This window comes from Podarcis tiliguerta (assembly GCF_965153285.1).
Source record: "Podarcis tiliguerta genome assembly, chromosome: 3".
Classification (NCBI taxonomy): domain Eukaryota; kingdom Metazoa; phylum Chordata; class Lepidosauria; order Squamata; family Lacertidae; genus Podarcis; species Podarcis tiliguerta.
Window position 1 is genome coordinate 111,582,311 of NC_139536.1, and position 19,296 is coordinate 111,601,606.

Genomic DNA, 19,296 nt, shown 5'->3' on the forward strand with positions numbered 1-19,296 from the left:
GGAGATGTCAGGCACCATCCTGAGACCTGGGCATCTTCACTTGGTCACAAGTGACTGATAAAAAGGTAAAGGGACCCCTGACCATTAGGTCCTGTCGTGACTGACTCTGGGGTTGCAGTGCTCATCTCGCTTTACTGGCCGAGGGAGCCGGCGTACAGCTTCCGGGTCATGTGGCCAGCATGACTAAGCCGCTTCTGGCGAACCAGAACTGTGCACGGAAATGCTGTTTACCTTCCCGCCGGAGCGGTACCTATTTATCTACTTGCACTTTGGCATGCTTTTGAACTGCTAGGTGGGCAGGAGCAGGGACCGAGCAACGGGAGCTCACCCCGTCGCGGGGATTCAAACTGCTGACCTTCTGATCAGCAAGTCCTAGGCTCTGTGGTTTAACCCACAGCACCACCCTCGTCCTTAAGTGACTGGTAGCCACGTTCAAAATGCACTTGGCGAATTTCGAACGCTGCTCGCTGCAGTCCCGTCCCCAAATCTGCTCTGAAGGAGCCTCCATCAGATTGCTCTAATGTTGCAAGTGGCTTAAATTTTTGTTGGAATTTGTTACGGTCATTTTTGCACTCTTATCTACGATACTAATGTCTGAATAACTTCTTTCTCCAGATGACCAAACTATTATGCGCACAGAAATCTGCCATAAAAACAGTAACTGCTGACACACTGTTTTACGAGGATCAGCCAGTTGCTAATCTCTTAAATACTTCTCTCAGAGATACAAGATAGCATCCACAGCTAAGACTATAAAACCAGAAAGACTTTACAAACTTAATCAAAAGTGTAATCCCCGGCAGATGCCAGCTAATTAGTTTGAAATAAGCACAACTGACCCCCCAAATATCTTATTTATGTGGTGAATCAGCTCCAGCCTGTTGCGTTTGCAAAGTAAAGGAAGGATTGAACCCTGATTAAAAGCAAGACACGAGGCTTTGACCAGCAAGGCTCTCGGAGAAAAGTGCGTCCACCACACCCCTCGCCAGGCCATTTTATTAGCAAAAGAATCTTTTTCACAGTGCTCGTAAGAACCAATCATATTTCCTCTGAGCATTTCATCAAACCCACGTGAGGAGAAAGTTAAACCACTAAAGCTAATTAAGCACAAATATTTCTGGGGTAAATAAGTTGAGAACTACAAAGAAGAGTATCTGGCAACCCCAGAGGTCAGTACACATGATCAGGAGGATGGCCAGGAGGATAGCAATCAGTATCACCTTCATGTGAGATCTGTTTCCTGGCTCCAAGATTAAGAAAGTACATCAAAGAACTTGCCCACTATCTGGGCAAGCATGGCTGGGCAAAATCCTCATCATAGGTTTGCAAGTGCTCACACATTTACAGTGATACCCCTGGTTACGAACACTTCAGGTTACGAGCTCCACTAACCCGGAAGAAGCTGCTCCTGGTTGCAAACTTTGCCCCAGGATGCGAACGGAAATTGCGCGCCAGAGGCACGCACACGCAGCGGGAAGCCCCATTAGTGAAAGCACGCCTCAGGATAAGAACTGTTTCAGCTTAAGAACGGACCTCTGGAATGAATTAAGTTGGAACCAGAGGTACCACTGTATTCCACTTAGTGGAATGGAGCCTTTGAAATGGAGTTTGTTGCCTCCATTGATAGAATTGTTCGGATAGGATAAGATACCTAAAGGGAATTGTGTTCTTGTTGCTCCTTCCTCTTCCTTACCTATACATTTGGAAAGATGAAGAGTGGGCCCTGTAGTTTGCCCACTTCCCTTCTCTGTTCTTAAAAGAAAAAGATAAAGGGACCCCTGACCATTAGGTCCAGGGTTGTGGCACTCATCTCGCTTTACTGGCCAAGGGAGCCGGCATACACAAGGGAGCTGGTCACGTGGCCAGCATGACTAAGCTGCTTCTGGTGAACCAGAGCAGCGCACGGAAATGCCGTTTTACCTTCCCACCAGAGCGGTACCTATTTATCTACCTGCCCTTTGAAGTGCTTTCGAACTGCTAGGTTGGCAGGAGCTGGGACCGAGCAACGGGAGCTCACTCCGTCACGGGGATTCAAACCACCAACCTTCTGATTGGCAAGTCCTAGGCTCTGTGGTTTAACCCACAATGCCACCCGCGTCCCTTTCTCTGTTCTTAGGCCCAAGTTAATCAGTGAATAAAGAGTAATACCTTTATGTAGCCAAATAAATAAGCCTGCAAAAGTTTCCAATGCTCCAAATAATTACTAGTCCCACCGACGAGATCAAGAAATTCTTCCATTTTGCAGCTGCCTGCTATACTTCTGTGCTGGACCTGGAAGAGGACAGGAGTTTCCAATCACTGCTATTCCCCTTGGTTTCTATGCTTGACCCAAAGGAGGAATGTTGGGCTCCGACCCTCCTCTCCCAGGCCACGCGACGGTTTATTTTAGTTTACCTAAAATCCTTTGCTTACCCCACATTTTGTTCAAAAAATTGCTTTGCATAGGTAACTACATTAGAGTTACCAAAATTTTCAAAAGTAGGTAGTCCGTGGCTTGGCTTTTGAAAAACAGCGGGTCTGCAGTAATTAGCCATGGTAATTGGGAACCGAACTACTATCCTATGCAATGAATGTGCAAGCCATTGGAAGCTGGGCCCGCTGAGATGGTGCTGCTTTTGCTTCTATTCTGCATTTCAGAAATACTTTTATACTTCTGTAATTCCTAGCCACTTTAAGAATATTTGTGGTCAAGAGTAGGGTGTAAGTATTTTAAGTGAAATAAATATGCTGGTTAGAAGAGGTATGAAAAGATTTGTGCACAGTGCTGTAGATGCCTCTGCACTCGTTCAATCTGTTTAACCAAAGGGGGAGAGAGAGAGAGAGAGAGAAAGAGAGAGAGAGATAGCATTTCCAAGTGCAAACTCAAGCCTCGTGCCCGTTTTCAAGAAAGCCGGGAAAGATGAAATACAAACGCAATACCTCCCTCGAATGCAGGGATGCCACAATGAAACATGATTTAATGCTACGATATGATTCGTATTATGACATGATTCATTTGAAGTTCAGACAATCCCCACACCCAAGCAAGTGGGGGAAGGAAAGAGATCGGCAATGATTATCTGAAGCAAGGCCTTTCAAATGCTACAGCTTTACATGGCCCCTTATATGGCTGCATTGTGTACAACACAGAGGACATGCTTTCTGTTGTTGGGTGCCTGAAAGGCTAGTCTACGGGTGGAAATTGCAGATTTAACAATATGACTCAAGAACCAAAATATTCTGAAAACACTTGAGAATGATGAGGGGTACGTATCTGGGTGAGTCTAGGAGGAAGCTCCTGAGATTCAAAGGGACTGCAACAGGCTCAACAGGATACTCAAGTACATCTAGCTCAGCTTTCAGACTCTCTCTCTCCATATATATATATATATATATATATATATATATATATATATGTAAATAAATTTAAACCATACACAAGTCATAGTCCTGGGGTTCACACACAATGCTAAGCGATAGTTTATTAACTATTGTTTGTTTAATTGTCCAAACTCCACCTAATGGCTTAATGGTGTTTGGTAAGCCATGAAAAAACGTTGGTTACAGCTTATGGTTTGTTTGCAGTGAAACAAACCACAAGGCCAAGTTCAGCTGTAAAATCAAGCCAAACCATGGTTTATTTCTCACTAGAGCAACAAAGCAGAAGGAGAAGTAGCAAAGTGGCCACTATTTTCCATGTACCACCAGCATGCTTGCACATTCACATTAAGCCATCTTTGGCTTAGTGTTACATGCAAGCCAAGCCAATCTGAAGCCATGTTTGTGTTGACTTACAAACCTTGATTTGTTCTAGCTGTGGCCAGGTGTTGTGTGCCAACGCCTTTCTGAACCATGGTTTGCTTAAAACTTAGTAAACAAGAGGGAGCGGAATCCAATATGTTTAAGAACTTGAGTCCAACTCAAGGAAGCCACTACCACCCAATCCCTTTAGTGCAAGATCAGGCAGAAAGGGTTCCCGAGGTGTCAACACAGTCAGCAGCAGAAATGACACAGGCTTATGCAGAAACTTTTAATTACACCAGGCAGCTTTTCAACAGTACCATTCAGAGACTACCTAAAGAGCAAATCAAGTACAGCAAGAACATTAGCAGAAGGGATTTTTATTAGCCAGACCTCTGACTAATCCAGGGGCAGACCAGGAAAGACTTAAAAGGTGAATTATTTTTAGAGGAGGAAGGTCATAAGAAAATAGGAAATGCATTCTCCAAAGCATGCCCTGGCTTTGACACAGGAGTCTAGTAAAAGCAAGATACTTGCAAGCTATGTAGTCAATAGATATTATCAGGCCCTGTTCTGAAGCAAAAAAGGACAGTTCTCTGGTTGCCTTCTTGCACATATTTTTAGAAGAGTGCCCATGCAAAGTTTTTTACATGAGCATCTAAAAAGCATAACACATCCATGCAACAAATGTGTACTTAAAATCAGAGAACTGTAGAGTTGGAAGGGACCACGAGGGCTGTCTAGTCCAACCCTGGCAATGCAGGGACCTTTTGCTCAACGTGGGGCTCGAACCCACAACCTTGAGATTAAGAGTGTGAGGCTCTATTGACTGAGCTTCCCAGGTGTTCTGCACATGTCAGGCAGGTCGACAAAGAGGCTGAAGGGGAGGAAGGAGGCAAGTCTTATCAACACAACTCATTAATTCTCATGGAATTGTTTTGTTTACCTAACAGTCTGGTTTCACGGGCTGATTGAATTAAAGTCATACAACTGACTTAATCAGTTCCCAACAGACTTCTCCAGACTACGTTTCAGATGCAATGCCCATTGCTTTGAAAATTACTAATATGTATATGTACACATATGTGTATCTAGATGTATAGACTGACAGTGTGTATATAGTATATATACAGTGGTACCTCTGGTTGAGAATGGGATCTGTTCCGGAGGCCTGTTCGCAACCTGCGTCTGCGCGTGGGTCGTGATTTGCCGCTTCTGCACATGTGTGTGACATCATTTTGCGCGTCCGCACATGTGCAAGCAGTGAAACCCAGAAGTAACCCATTCCAGTACTTCCGGGTTGCCGCGGGACGCAACCTGAAAACGCTCAACCTGAAGCAAACGTAACATGAGATATGACTGTATATAAAAAGGGCACCATTCACCTAAAAAACCCTATCAACAAAAGCCCTGTCCAAGGGCTTCTGCTTGCATAATGGAGGTTCCTCCCTCCCGTTCCCCTGCAGGCCTCCCAAAATTGTCTTGTGGGTGTGTGTGTGTCAAGACAACCCCCAGATCTGCACGCAGGGAGAGTGGCAGGAGACACTTCCATCCGGCACGCTGATAGGCTTGTAATGGCAGAATGTTAAATATATATTTCTATCTACAGATATTCCAAATGAAAAATGATTAAGATTTCCAAAGATGAAAATTTCCTTCCTAACTATCCAGGAAAAGTAAGCAAGAGTTCAGCACGAAAACAGAAGCACAGTCACAATGGTGGTGCCCCTCAGCTACCCTATCCCCCAAAGAAGGACCTCATCATGATGATTCTGTCGTTCCTGAACCCAGAAGCAAGGTCCTGTTCTCTTCCTGCGGCAGCCACAAGAGAGAGAAAAGGCACATCTTGTGCACACCCACTTCCAGCTCGTTCAGCACACGGCAAGATACCTGGGTGCACACCATTCTAGGAGGATTGTCATTTCAAGTGTCACTTTTGAAGCATTGCTGGGCATCTCTCTGGTACGCAGTGAAGTGAAATCCCAAGAGCCACTTTCAGTCTGAATTAAAGCCTTTAGCAGGAGATGCACAGAACTGCCTCCCTGCAGGATTAAGTCAGCTGTGAGCTGAGCTTTTTTCCCTTCATATTTGTTCCACTGTCTGAGCAGCTATAGTTTCCAACTCCTCTCTCCCTGCCTCTTCCCTTTTTTATTCTTCCCCTTTATTTTGGGAAGCTGCCCTTCTTATTCCAACTGCTTCACAAATGAACCCTAAACTCTGAAAGAACTGTACAAGTGACTTAACTGCATAACGTACTTAGACTAGGGCCTATGTGATCACAAACAAAGGTTTCTGTAGCAGAAGGGAAAATAGATTGTGACTGTATTGTGATCCTTTTTATTCAGCAGAACCTCAGGGGGAGAGAGGCGAGAGACAAAGCACAAAGCATGGCAACTCCAAGGGGTTGGTGGGAATCTGTTAGTCCAACAAACAAGTTCTCTTTTTAAAATTCAAACCCCAGTTCAAATCTGACTGTGCTACGTACAACACTCTGCCTACACATCAACTTCATATTCTGCTGTCGTCTTATTTATTTAATTTATTTGCTGAATTTATCTACATCTATCTTACCGTGTGCATGAATTAGATAGGTCCTGGTTGTTTGATGCTATCCTACCAGCTACGGCAATGGCTTACCACTCCAGAAGGGCATGGTAGAATGTAATGCTAATATCCAATACCAAGATGAAGGTCTACCAGGCGTATGTGTTGAGCACGCTGCTTTATGGAAGTGAGCCACAGGCAATTCACAATTTCCAGGAGCCACATATGCTATGTCAGGAAGATTTTGGGCATCACATGGCAGGACAGAGTCTCAAAGATAGGCTCTCCCAAACCCACATTCCCAGCACGTTCACACTTCTGTCTCAGTGACGTCTATGCTGGGTTGCCCATGTCTACAGAATGGAAGATGGCAGGATCCTCAAGGGAGATCTCCAGGGAGCTGGCTTCAGGCACCAAGCCTGTTGGCAGACCAACTCTGTGTTACAAAGGTGTCTGCAAACAAGACCTGAAGGCTGGCAATAACCACCATTGCCATTTGATAATCCCTTGCAGACGTCTCCAGCACCCAGAGATACTCAGTCAAGGTTGTGCATCCACAGCAGTGACCAGCAGAGGAATAACTGCTGGGAGGAGCAGAGAGAAGAAACGCCCGGGTGCATCTGCAGCAGCACAATGAACACTTTCACCTGCCCCAGATGCAACAAAACATGTCTCCCCCGTGTCTGACTCTAAAGCCACAGCAAGTGTTGTAACCCCAGACGCAGTCTTCTATTGTCTCCCAAGACAGACGGATGCCAACAACAATCAAAGACACTACACTGCCATCTGGTTCCAAGAGAGCCCAGTCAGTCCTGCCAAGTCAACAGAAGGCACCACTGCTCTTTCCTAGCTCCTCCCTGTGTCTACATAATGGGTGGTAAGCCTCCAGCCCTCTGGCCCATTTCATACAGGCAGCAAGGAGGGGGGAAACAAGGAAGGCAGTGGAGGTTTAGAATCAGGGTGTTCCTTCTCCTCGATAGGCTACCTTTCCTCGCCTTCTTGAACATTGGACGCACTATTAGTCTCCTCCACTCAATCCGCCAGAGCCTTTCTTTGCGTGCAAGGGAAGTCCCTAACGCACAGAGGGTTTGAGACCCACCGGCTACCCCATTATGTGGATTATGCCAGCTATACTATCAAATTTAGTTTAACAACTTCTTCAGATTTCTCACAAAGCCTCCCAAGTTTTGGCCCTGACCTCCTGCTTAGTACAGCACAATGACTTTTCTACAACCTAAGCATTCAGGAAACAGATGCCACCATGGAGCAATCTTCCACACTGCCTACCAGTTAACTCTCAAAAGGAAGCAAATTGTGATTTGGAAAAAAGCTAAGACACAACTGAAGGTAATCAAGTTCTACTCAGAGTAAACCCACTGAAATAAACATACCGGTAAGTAAGTTAGAGCCTTTAATTTCAATGGGTCTACACTGAGTGAAATCACCCAATGTTTGGAATTTGTCCTGAGCCTGGCCACTTCAGTCTTTCACATACCCACGGATAATCATGAAAGGGATCTATGATAAATGGAGAAAGTTTGTTATGCACCTTGAGATATTTGTATAGGCTGGATTACAAATCTATTTAAAAAATCATCTGGGATTACTGAAATTTAAGAATGAAACAGCAATAGATCAATTTCCAGAGAAAACAGGGCAATTTTTATTAACTTATTAAGCATGTGAACACATATACCGTTTTTTCCGTGTTTAAGATGAGGTGTTTTTTTTAAATTAAATAACAATGCTTAAAATTTGGGGTCGCCTTATACACGGGTAGTGCTGAGATGGGACATGCGATTGGTGGCTGCCGCAAGCAGGAGATTGTCATTGGCATTTGGTGGGGTGAATGATGGCTGTGGCAAGGTCTGCTGCGGCAATCAGATGTGCGATTGTCGGCTCCTGGTGGCGAGCAGTCAGACGGTTATTGGTTTCGTGGATGCGTGTGATTGGCATTGGCAGTCAGGCGGGTGAGTGATTGTTGGCAATCGCTCCCCCAAAAAAGCTCAACGACTTTGGGCAATCCCCCCTAGAAAAAGCAATCTTTGTGCAATCTTCCCTCATTTCCTCTATTTTGAGTCCCAAAAAATAGGGGCCGTGTTATACACGGGGAAGAGGGGTGTTATACATGGGAAAATATGGTACTTTGAATAACTGGACTGTAGGAAAACAAATGAGAGCTAAGTACAACCTCAAGATGCAAAGAAAAGATACCAAACAATATTGGTAAGAAAGGACTGAAGGATCTAAGCTCCTGATTCCCAACAGGTCCACTTTTGCCAAATTACCGTAGTTTCAGAAAGTCATATTGTGTCCTTAAAAAGGCATAGGTAAAGGTACCCCTGCCCGTACGGGCCAGTCTTGACAGACTCTAGGGTTGTGCGCTCATCTCACTCTATAGGCCGGGAGCCAGCGCTGTCCGAAGACACTTCCGGGTCACGTGGCCAGCGTGACAAGGTGCATCTGACGAGCCAGCGCAGCACACGGAACGCCGTTTACCTTCCCGCTGGTAAGCGGTCCCTATTTATCTACTTGCACCCGAGGGTGCTTTCGAACTGCTAGGTTGGCAGGCGCTGGGACCGAGCAACAGGAGCGCAACCCACCGCGGGGATTCGAACCGCCGACCTTTCGATCGGCAAGTCCTAGGTGCTGAGGCTTTAACCCACAGCACCACCCGCGTCCCTTAAAAAGGCATACAGCGGAACAAATTTGAGTTGTATCTGGAACAGATTTCCTCTCATGCAAAGTTACTACTTCTTTACTCTGTAGTTCCCATGAACCCCCAAATCTGCTATGGATGATTGGGAGAACCTGCAGAAGAAGTTGGAGGTGCAGAATAGTTTGTTCAACTAGGCCAAGCATGTCCAAAAAAGCTCAATGATAATGATCACTGCAAGATCGCGGTCTCTTGGGAGTTGGACGCGCCTGATCTAGGCTGATGAAGAGACTTCAAACGCAATCCTGGCACCTGGGCACCTTCAGCTGGTCGCAAGTGGCCAACAGCAAAATGCGCATGGCAAATTTTGAATGTTGGCTATGATCAAAATTAGAATCACATCAAAGAAGGGATTCAAAATCTTATCTTAACAGGGCACATGAGATGGCTCATTAGCAGGCAACATTTCATTAGTATTACCAAATCTGACACTTTTATAATATGCTTTCATCTTTCATTAAGAGATTATATGAGTTTTAAAATATTTATTTCCGTTAGCTACCAACCAATCAAAGGGAAAATTGAATGTGATTTATAAAATTACCAACTTGCTTTTTAAAATGACCATTGCTAACAAGGCCAAAAAAACCCTTATTTATAAAATAATTGCCAACTTGGGAATTCTTATCAACAAAGATGGGAACTAGGCCAGTTAGTCCAATGAACCTAATTTTTTTCCTATAGCTGTGGTTTCCAAACCGCAGTCTGCAAAATCCATTCAGGTGGTCTTTTGCATTTCTATAAAAAAGACAATTAAAAACCATACAGCACCTAGCACAGTGCATTACCCTTGCTACAGCAGGCAGAAAAACCCTTTTAAAGGAGGGAAATACAGCTTAACAAGTCTTCTCATTCAGATTGGATGTAATTTTTGTACTAAAGGATGTTATCATAATTCAGAGTGTTTACAACATCTTGTTATTCTGATAGTGTGGGAAGTGTTTAAGATAGTAGCTTTATGATTCTTTGATTCCATACTTGGGAACCAGCTCAGGGTAGCTTTGGTAGGTTATGAAACAACCTGCCCAAACCAGGTGCCCTCCAGATTTTTTGGACTACAATCCCTTCAGTCCCAAAACACCTGAAAGGGCATCCCACTGGGGAGGCTCAAATGCCAGTGTTTAACAGTATCTTCATTAGGCCTAAAAGAAAAGTCACAAACATTTTGAATGCTTTTAGAACTCTTCGTTTGGCAAGATGTTACCACGTAGGGAACCACGGGGTGAAAAATAAAGCTTAGATAACTGAGGTGATTTTAATCTGCTTTAGTATTTTAACTTTTGTATGTTCTGAAGTACGGTTGTGAATTTTTCTTGATTTTCTTGTTTTAACTTTTTGTAAACCGCTTTGAGGTGCCTTTTTATTTAACAACCAGACTTTGTATAAACGTTATGAAACAATAAAGAAAACAACAACAACAACAACAATTAGGCTAGATATTGTAACCATGAAGTCAGACAAAATGGAGACCGCAGGCTGAGGCACCCATCCTGTCTTGCCTGTGCTTCTTAGATCATATTTTGGCTCATAAAAGGATTTAATTCTACACTGGGCACAGAAATATCGCCTCATAGCTATAGACCTATTCAGTTCCACGCAGCTCTGGAGAAAGAGTGATTACGGAGATCATTTTGTTACTGAAAACACTGATTGTTCAATGCATTTTTGGTTTACGTCAGCATAATACTGTCAACAGTTGAACACAAATCTGTTCTTTCACTGAGACATTCTAGAAGGGAAAAAACTATTGGTAATAAGAAGAGTTTTGCAAATTTTTTATAAAAAAAGAAACCAGGAATTAAATTGAAATAATATAATGCCTTTACAAAATCTGTTCCATAGGTGGAGAATCAAGACAGTTTTAGAAAACCAAATCACCAGATGATGTTGAAGTTACAGTCCTTTATTTGCACAAACATTTTTTAAAAAGCTTTATCAGAAAACCTATGAAAGAAGTAAATAACTTGAACCCGCAAAATAAGCTTTGTTCTATTCCATATCTATTATCTCCTTTACTGGGGTCTGTCTACGATAGCTTTCTCTAATCAAACTGCCGTACTTGGGTAATGCTAATAAATGTGATGAACCCAAGTTTGGACAACAGGATAAACCAAGTATTTTGGTTTGTTGCTTGCAGAGACAGTGGATGTGAGGACTTCTGAGCAAGTTAAGTTAAACATTAACCATGGTTTATTGACATGTGGTTCAAGATGTCACACACCAGAGAACTGACAAAACAAACTTTATGACTCTGCCTTGGTTGTTTTATTCTGCAAGTAATGCTGAAGGAAGAATAGTAAGGCATTCATTACCCCTAAGTTTAGCAAAGTTCCACAATACAAACAGGGCCAATTTAGGGTCATTAAAGACGGCCCTAAAATTTTCACAAACTTGAAAATGATCAAATATTAGATTATACGCCTATAACCCAGGGCCAGCAACCATATGCACCTAAATCAAAGTGACAAAGCCTTCCTATTCAAGGCCAATGGCAATCACTGGAGTCCTCCTGACCTAGTTAAGGCATCAGATTTTGCTTCAGTTATATTCACAAGCAGCACCAAAGTGCAAAATACCGTATTTTTCGCCCCATAGGACGCACTGGCCCATAGGACACACCTAGTTTTTTTTTGGGGGGGGGGAATAAAGAAAAAAACATTTATTTCCCCCCCAGGTGCGGAGCTGGGGCGGGGGAAGCCCGAGCTTCGCCCCAATCCCTGCCCCCAGAACAGGCTGCTATCCGCAAGCCGTGGGAGAGCTGCGCGAAGCCCAAAGCTTGGGGCGTGCTGAGCTCAGCGCGCCCCAAGCTTCTGGGTGCCGGCAAGCTCTCCGCTAGCCGTGGGAGAGCTGCGTCTCCCACGGCTAGCGGATAGCTTCCTGAAGCCTGCATTCGCCCCATAGGACGCACACACATTTCCCCTTCATTTTTGGAGGGGGAAAAGTGCGTCCTATAGGGCGAAAAATACAGTACATTTCTGTAAATGGAGAAGCTGAATAGCAGTATTCACTGCAACTGTAACCCAGGCTAGGAAGAAGCATGTAGCAAGCTGCTTCCATTCTCATGTAGGCCAAGGATGGCCAATGTATTGTACAGGCAGGGGGGTCTGTGTACAGAGGCACCCTTGAACAAAAGCAGGAGGGGCCATACTGCTCCTCTATTCATCAGAAAAGCCATGTAATAAACCTGGATCTGAGTGACTTTCTCTCATGCTATATTGCTACTCAACTCCTAATTGAGCAGTCTCATGGCAAGGCCACTCCCCAAGGCAGAGCACAATTCACATGTGCTGGGATGTGCACCAAAATGGACTAGATTGAGGCATGCTTATCGAAAAGGTGAAACACTATTGCGTCCCAGGACAGAGTTAGGACAGGCAACACAATGTCTCCTTTTCATAGTTTCAACCTTGTGTAAATTTAGGCCTTAGGTATCTTATTGTTGTTGTTTAGTCGTTCAGTCGTGTCCGACTCTTCGTGACCCCATGGACCAGAGCACGCCAGGCACTCCTGTCTTCCACTGCCACCCACAGTTTGGTCAGATTCATGTTTGTAGCTTCGAGAACACTGTCTAACCATCTCGTCCTCTGTCGTCCCCTTCTAATTGTGCCCTCCATCTTTCCCAACATCAGGGTCTTTTCCAGTGAGTCTTCTCTTCTCATGAGGTGGCCAAAGTATTGGAGCCTCAGCTTCAGGATCTGTCCTTCCAGGGAGCACTCAGGGCTGATTTCCTTAAGAATGGATGTGTTTGATCTTCTTGCAGTCCATGGGACTCTCAAGAGTCTCCCCCAGCACCATAATTCAAAAGCATCAATTCTTCTGCGATCAGCCTTCCTTATGGTCCAGCTATCACTTCCATACATCACTACTGGGAAAACCATAGCTTTAACTATACGGACCTTTCTTGGCAAGGTGATGTCTCTACTTTTTAAAATGCTGTCTAGTAGGTATCTTATTAGCCCAGAAAAAAAAAAAACCCATTCCAAGGAAGATGCTTTAGAATCACGTGATTCTTGAGTAGTAAAGACTCATCAAGCCCACATTCTTTGTAATTAAAATACACACACCCAGCTACAAATCCAAACATGACTGCTCAGCTGTGCAAAAAGTAGTCATCATGATATGGCATCTTGTTACTTAAGCACCCAAGTGCAAGACTTTGAATTAACATTATGAAAACAGAGCAGCGTGCTCTCAGTGGACGGGGTTTCCTGAATCTGCAAATCTAAGAACCGACTGCCCAAAAGGCATAACAGCTGCTGTACTACAAAGCTGAGACCCAAACTAACCCCTGATCTGTCAGAGAAAGGTGCATTATTTTCAACCTTTGTGCATTAGGAATGTACTATGTGGTGTGAAGCATCTAAGACATGGGTAGGCAAACTGAGGCCCAGTAGCCGGATCCGGCCCAATCGCCTTCTCAATCTGGCCCGTGCACGGTCCAGGAATCAGCGTGTTTTTACATGAGTAGAATGTGTCCTTTTATTTAAAATGCATCTCTGGGTTATTTGTGAGGCATAGGAATTCGTTCATCCCCCCAAAAATATATATATAGTCCGGCCCCCCCACAAGGTCTGAGGGACAGTGGACCAGCCCCCTGCTGAAAACGTTTGCTGATCCCTAGTCTAAGAGATCCTGTACCTCAAAGAAACAACACCCCAAGGGAGTTTGTGAACTTCTACACTACAAAACCTGTCTTAACTACAGACATCATGGAATATTAAAGCATTAATGCAATGACACAAAACCTAGCTTATGCCATTTGCAACTGAGCTTTTACATCTGTAACCACTGCTGAAAACTACCTACACATTTTTTTGAAATATTGTGCTTGTAGACCCAAAATATATTAGCCTGAGTAAGTGGTGCTTTTTTTTCAATTCACAAAACACCTCTGTGGCTAATACAGATTAAAGATAAAATGAGGTTGGTTTTTGACAGACTGGGGTAATAGACTAAAATAAGAAAGCCAACCACAAGAATGAATTATTTTTCAGCAACCTTTCCAAATGAAAAGTTATATTTTAATGTCTCAAATAGCAGACTGCTTAGGGAGGTAATTTATAGATGCCTTTTGGAAAGTAATTAAATACCTGAGAAGAAACAATGTTAACACCACAATAATGATAGCACCTCCAGAATGTGTTCAGCAATTGTCACATCACCAGTCACTGGGCTGCCCAAATATTTAATGATAACACAACTCAAGCACATTGGTGGACTGAAAAAAGACAGTGGTATGCAAATAGAAACTATGTCTATAATTTTTTTAATTAAAGGGGGGTACTAACTATATCGTATTACACTTCAGATGGAAAAGCCCCAGACAGATTATTATCTAACAGCGGAGTGAGCACAGTTGCTAGAATACTCTCAGTTCAACTTCTAGTCTGAAAAAGAACTTTTGTCTAAGATTAAAACACCACACAGGCCCTAGGGAGAGGCAGAGCTTTATGGGGAAGCTGGGGACTAGAAAGAGATCACAGGAGATAGTAAAATGAAGGGGTGGAGAGGCCAGAGGCAAGGTGGCCGGTGGAAGCATGCAGCAAGGCAATGGATTGAAAAAAGAGGAACCCGTGAGAAGAGCTGGAAAGTGAGACTTGAGGAAAAGCACAGAACGGACAGAGAAACGGGGAAGAAGGCTCCAGCGAGACAAGGAACTTTGGAGAACATGACAAGCTGCATTGCACCATACCACAGACAACATTTCAAGTTGCAATCTCAAAGTTTCCACTTAGCTGACACATACATTTATCCTATCAGCAAAAAAAATAGGATGTATAACAGAGTTCTTAAGAAGCAATGACTGCTGGAGCTGGAGAGAAAGTGCAAATGGGACCAAACCTCACAGAGAATAGCAGGCTTTGCAAGCGCCTGTCTCATCAACATTGCAAACAGATGCATGAAAGTACAATTTGTCATCTCCTACTTATTTTAAAAGAACACTGTTGGAAGAGGGCTGTTTTAAGTAGAGAATGAAGAGGAAAAGCCCCCCCCCCACTCTCTAGACCCTTCTTCTGACTAACAGATTCCTCCCTCTCAAGCTATTTCCAGTTTGTTTCCACACTCTACCCTCACAAACACGGGTTCAGCACTGCACAGAGGGAGAAGCAGTTGGGGCTAGATAGGAATGGAGAAGTGGCAGGCAGAGAAAGGCTAAAACAGCCCTCACACTGCAGCTTTTCCCTAAACTGGCCCATCTCAATCAGCTTTATTCCCCATTCATTTTAAAGGTGATCAGGGCCTTGTTATGTATCCACATGCAATGGTAACTTGATCCTGACAAAACTACAACAACAAACAGTTATGCAGGAAAGGAAGTTTGCCTGTTGTTGCTTCTCCTGGGACTGCAATACTCAGCAACCTAGGAAGAGCAATGCAGGCCATCAGACAATGTGCAAAGGTGGTGAGATTAAATGTCACGTATTGATTTGAACCAGCCAGCCAACTGCTTGGCTGCAGGTTTCTAGGCGGAGTGTTATTGCTGTGCTAGAAGACAAGATACGCAAGCAGGTAAACCAATACAGTACCATTTTTTGCTTCTGTGTTGCACCTCTGAGGAGAACTTGCAAGCCTTTCAACTTTCCTGGGAGTACATATCAAAAAATACCCAAGAAAGGAAAAGTTCAGTCAAGAACAGAATCCAAATGGATCTTCTCAATTTTGCACCCCCTTTGCTTGGCGCTCTTTGCAGGGCAACAGCCTGAATCACCCTAAATCTGGAGCTGCCCACCACATACCAAGCTACCTTTTATGGAGTCCCCAGCAGCAATGGCTCTCCAAGGCCTACACTCAACACCAGGTGCTGAACCTGAGGCCCTCTGCATGGAAAGCAGGCACTCCATCCACAGAGCCTAGTTTACATTGGCCCCCACCAACAGCGCAGGACCAGGGGGTGCAAAAATTGTGCCTCTCCCCTCTTGCTCAAAGTAGTTAAGAAGCCACCTGCCCAAAGGAGCAGCACAGTTGCAATGGGGGCAGCAAAGCAACGCTTGAGAACGGAGTGCGAGTCCCAAATGGCAGTGTCTCCTCGGGGGAAGAATCCAGCCGCTGGTGGGGGCTGTTAATGCAAAACAGGCCCGACCCTTATGGCCGGGGGGAGTCACTGGCAGACAGCCAATGGAGACACAAAGAAAACATCAGGTCCGGTATACCTGAAGGAGCGTCTCCACCCCCATCGTTCTACCCGGACACTGAGGTCCAGCGCCAAGGGCCTTCTGGTGGTTCCCTCGCTGCAAGAAGCCAAGTTACAGGGAACCAGACAGAGGGCCTTCTTGGTAGTGGCACCAGCCCTGTGGAACGCCCTCCCTTCAGATGTCAAGGAAATAGGCAACTATCTTATTTCTAAAAAACATCTGAAGGCAGCTCTGTTTAGGGAAGTTTTTAATACAGTGGTGCCTCGCAAGACGAAAAGAATCCGTTCCGTGAGTCTCTTCGTCTAGCGGTTTTTTTGTCTTGCGAAGCAAGCCCATTAGCGGATTAGCGCTATTAGCGGTTTAGCGGCTATTAGCGGCTATTAAAGGCTTAAGGGATTAGCGGATTAGCTGCTAAAAGGCTATTAGCAGCTTAGTGCCTTAGAAAAAGGGGGTGGGGAGCGAAAAAAAACACCCCAGGAATCGCAAGACATTTTCGTCTTGCGAAGCAAGTCCATAGCAAATTCGTCCTGGGAAGCACCTCCAAAACGGAAAACCCTTTCGTCTAGCGGGTTTTCCGTCTTGCGAGGCATTCGTCTTGCGGGGCACCACTGTATTTAATGCTGTATTGTTTTTAACACTCGATTGGGAGCCGCCCAGAGTGGCTGGGGTAACTCAGCCAGATGGGCGGGATATAAATAATAAATTATTATTATTATTATTCCTTGACATCAGATGGGAGGCCATTCCACAGGGTGGGCACCATTACAAAGAAGACCCTCTGCCTGGTTCCCTGTAACCCAGGGGTCAGAAAGGTTTATCTTGCCTGGAGATCCCTCCATGGGCCAGATCACATGTGTGCCTGAGCATGCGCACCTGCGAGTTTCAGCACCACGGAAGCGAGTCCCCGCACCACGCTGTGCCAGTTTAGCACAGCACACGAGCAGGCACCTCAGTTCGGAGGTGGCTCATGGGCCTCCGTGGCCGCTTCTGGCCCATGGGCCTTAGGTTGTGGACCCCTCAGGAGATGGGCGGGGTATAAATAATAAATAATAATAAAAATCATAGTCCATGGTCTCTCGGGGGGCATTATTATTATTATTTTTATTATTGTCCATGGTCTCTGAAGGGGGGCATTATTATTATTATCCATGGTCTATCGGGGGGTCATTATTATTATTATTATTATCCATGGTCTCTGGAGGGGGCATTATTATTATTGTTGTTGTTGTTGTTGTTGTCCATGGTCTCTCGGGGGGGGCATTATTATTATTATTATTATTATTATTATCATCCATGGTCTCTGGAGGGGGCATTATTATTATTATTATTGTTGTTGTCCATGGTCTCTGGGGGGGCATTATTATTATTATTATCCATGGTCTCTGGAGGGGGGCATTATTATTATTATCCATGGTCTCTCGGGGGGATATTATTATTATTATTATTATTATTATTATTATTATTATTATTATTATCATCATCATCAATGGTCTCTCGGGGGGCATTATTATTATTATTATTATCCTCCATGGTCTCTGGAGGGGACATTATTATCATTATTATTGTTGTTGTTGTCCATGGTCTCTCGGGGGGGGGGCATGCTGACCCCTCTCCTTGCAAAGGGAGCCTCGGGGCGCCTCTGCGTGGCCCCGGCAGCCATCCCACCCCAGGCCGAGGCGCCTCTGGAACGCGCTGCCTCATGAAGCGCTGCCCCCTCGGCCCCGCCGCCCCGCGCCGAGTCCCCGCTGACCTGTCCTCCGAGACGCTGAGGAAGCCGTCCTCCTTGGGCACCAGCGCCGCCATGGTCACGGCGTGGTCCGGAGAGCCCTCCACCTGGCCGAGCAGCAGCGGCCGGCGACGGAGCGGCGACGAGGGAAGCGCCGCCATAGGGGGACCGAGGGGCGGAGAAAGCCCAGCCGGATTCCTCCCTCAGGTGCAGCCGCTTGGGAAACCAGGAGCCGGCCCTGCCCGACCACGCCGCGCATGCGCGCTGCGACGGAGGAGGAGGCGGCCGCAGAGGGGAGGGGCGGCGCCCAAAGGAGGCGGGGCTAAGAGCTTTCCAACGCTACCACCGGCTTGCGAGCGCACGTTCCGAGTCCGTTGCTCCCGCTTAAAGAATTCCGGGCGCTGCTGCTGCTGCTGGGAATTGTAGCTCCTCCCCTCTTCGTCCGCGTTCTCCGTCGCAGCGCGCATGCGTGGTCGGGCCGGCCGGCTCCTGGTTCCCGAAGAAGCAGCAGCATCTGCGGGAGGAATCCGGCTTGGCTCTGTCCGCCCTTTGGTCCCCCTATGACAGTGATGGCCAAACTTGCTGCTTTGGGACTACAACTCCCATCATCCCTAGCGAGCAGGACCAGTGGTCAAGGATGATGGGAATTGTAGTCCCAAAACAGCTGGATGTGCCTATGGCGTCCCCGGCGCTTCCCTCTTCCCCGCTCCTGCTGGGGCAGGTGGAGTCTGGCTCTCCGGACCCTGCCGTGACCCGGGCGGCTCTGGGGCTTCCTCGTCGTCTCGGAGGAAGGTGAGCCAGAGGCAGCGCTTCATGAGGCAGCCCGTTCCAGGGGCGCCTCCTCGGCCGGGGGAGGGAGGGCTCCCTTGGCCAGGACACCTGCGATCAGCATCGCCCCTCTTCCCGGAGAGACCATGGGAAGACACTCAAGATGTTGCCTTTGGGCCCCCTTTGGCTCTCTCCGCCCCCCCCCGCCAGAGGGGTCGGGTCTGTTCTGCTGCGCCCCCCCCCCCCCGGCTGCTGTAACGGCCCCCACCAACGGCTGGATTCTTCCCCATCCTTCAGCGCTGCTTCGGTGCCTCCCTTGCAACTTGCAGATTTTGGGGTTCATGGGAACTACAGGGGAAATTTCGAAGCAGTAAAAGTCTGCTCTGGATACAACTCTAAGGTTCTTCTGATGTCTGTCTTTTTAAGAACACAGGATGACCTTCTGAAACTGGCAAAAGTGATTCCCTATTGAGAATCAGGAGCTCTGATCCTGCCTAGGATATCATCCTTCCTTCCCAGTACAGTGGTACCTCGGGTTACATACGCTTCAGGTTACAGACTCCACTAACCTAGAAATAGTACCTCGGATTAACTCCATATGCTCCAACATTTCTCCGGTGAAAATAGGGATGTCCTAAGGGTGGCGCTGTGGGTTAAACCACAGAGCCTAGGACTTGCCGGTCAGAAGG

The 19,296-nt window shown here is 46.0% G+C and overlaps 1 protein-coding gene and 1 long non-coding RNA gene across 3 annotated transcripts in view; one reads left to right on the top strand and one right to left on the bottom strand.

Moving 5' to 3' along the window:
* Positions 1–18,105, bottom strand: part of WDFY2 (WD repeat and FYVE domain containing 2) — a 48,310-nt gene extending 30,205 nt beyond the window's left edge. Inside the window, exon 1 of one of the 2 annotated variants that reach the window (XM_083435425.1) lies at positions 17,864–18,105. In XM_083435425.1, coding sequence (XP_083291551.1) covers positions 17,864–18,000 — 137 coding nt within the window. In that variant the 5' untranslated portion in view covers positions 18,001–18,105. Of the gene's footprint in view, positions 1–15,507; positions 15,559–17,863 lie in introns of those variants that run through there. The other variant, XM_083435426.1, reaches the window with a different exon arrangement.
* Positions 7,556–11,181, top strand: LOC310675281. The gene is made up of 2 exons (XR_014510027.1): positions 7,556–8,594; positions 8,964–11,181. It is a non-coding gene; the product is annotated as an uncharacterized lncRNA (long non-coding RNA).
* Positions 18,106–19,296: the final 1,191 nt, after the last annotated feature.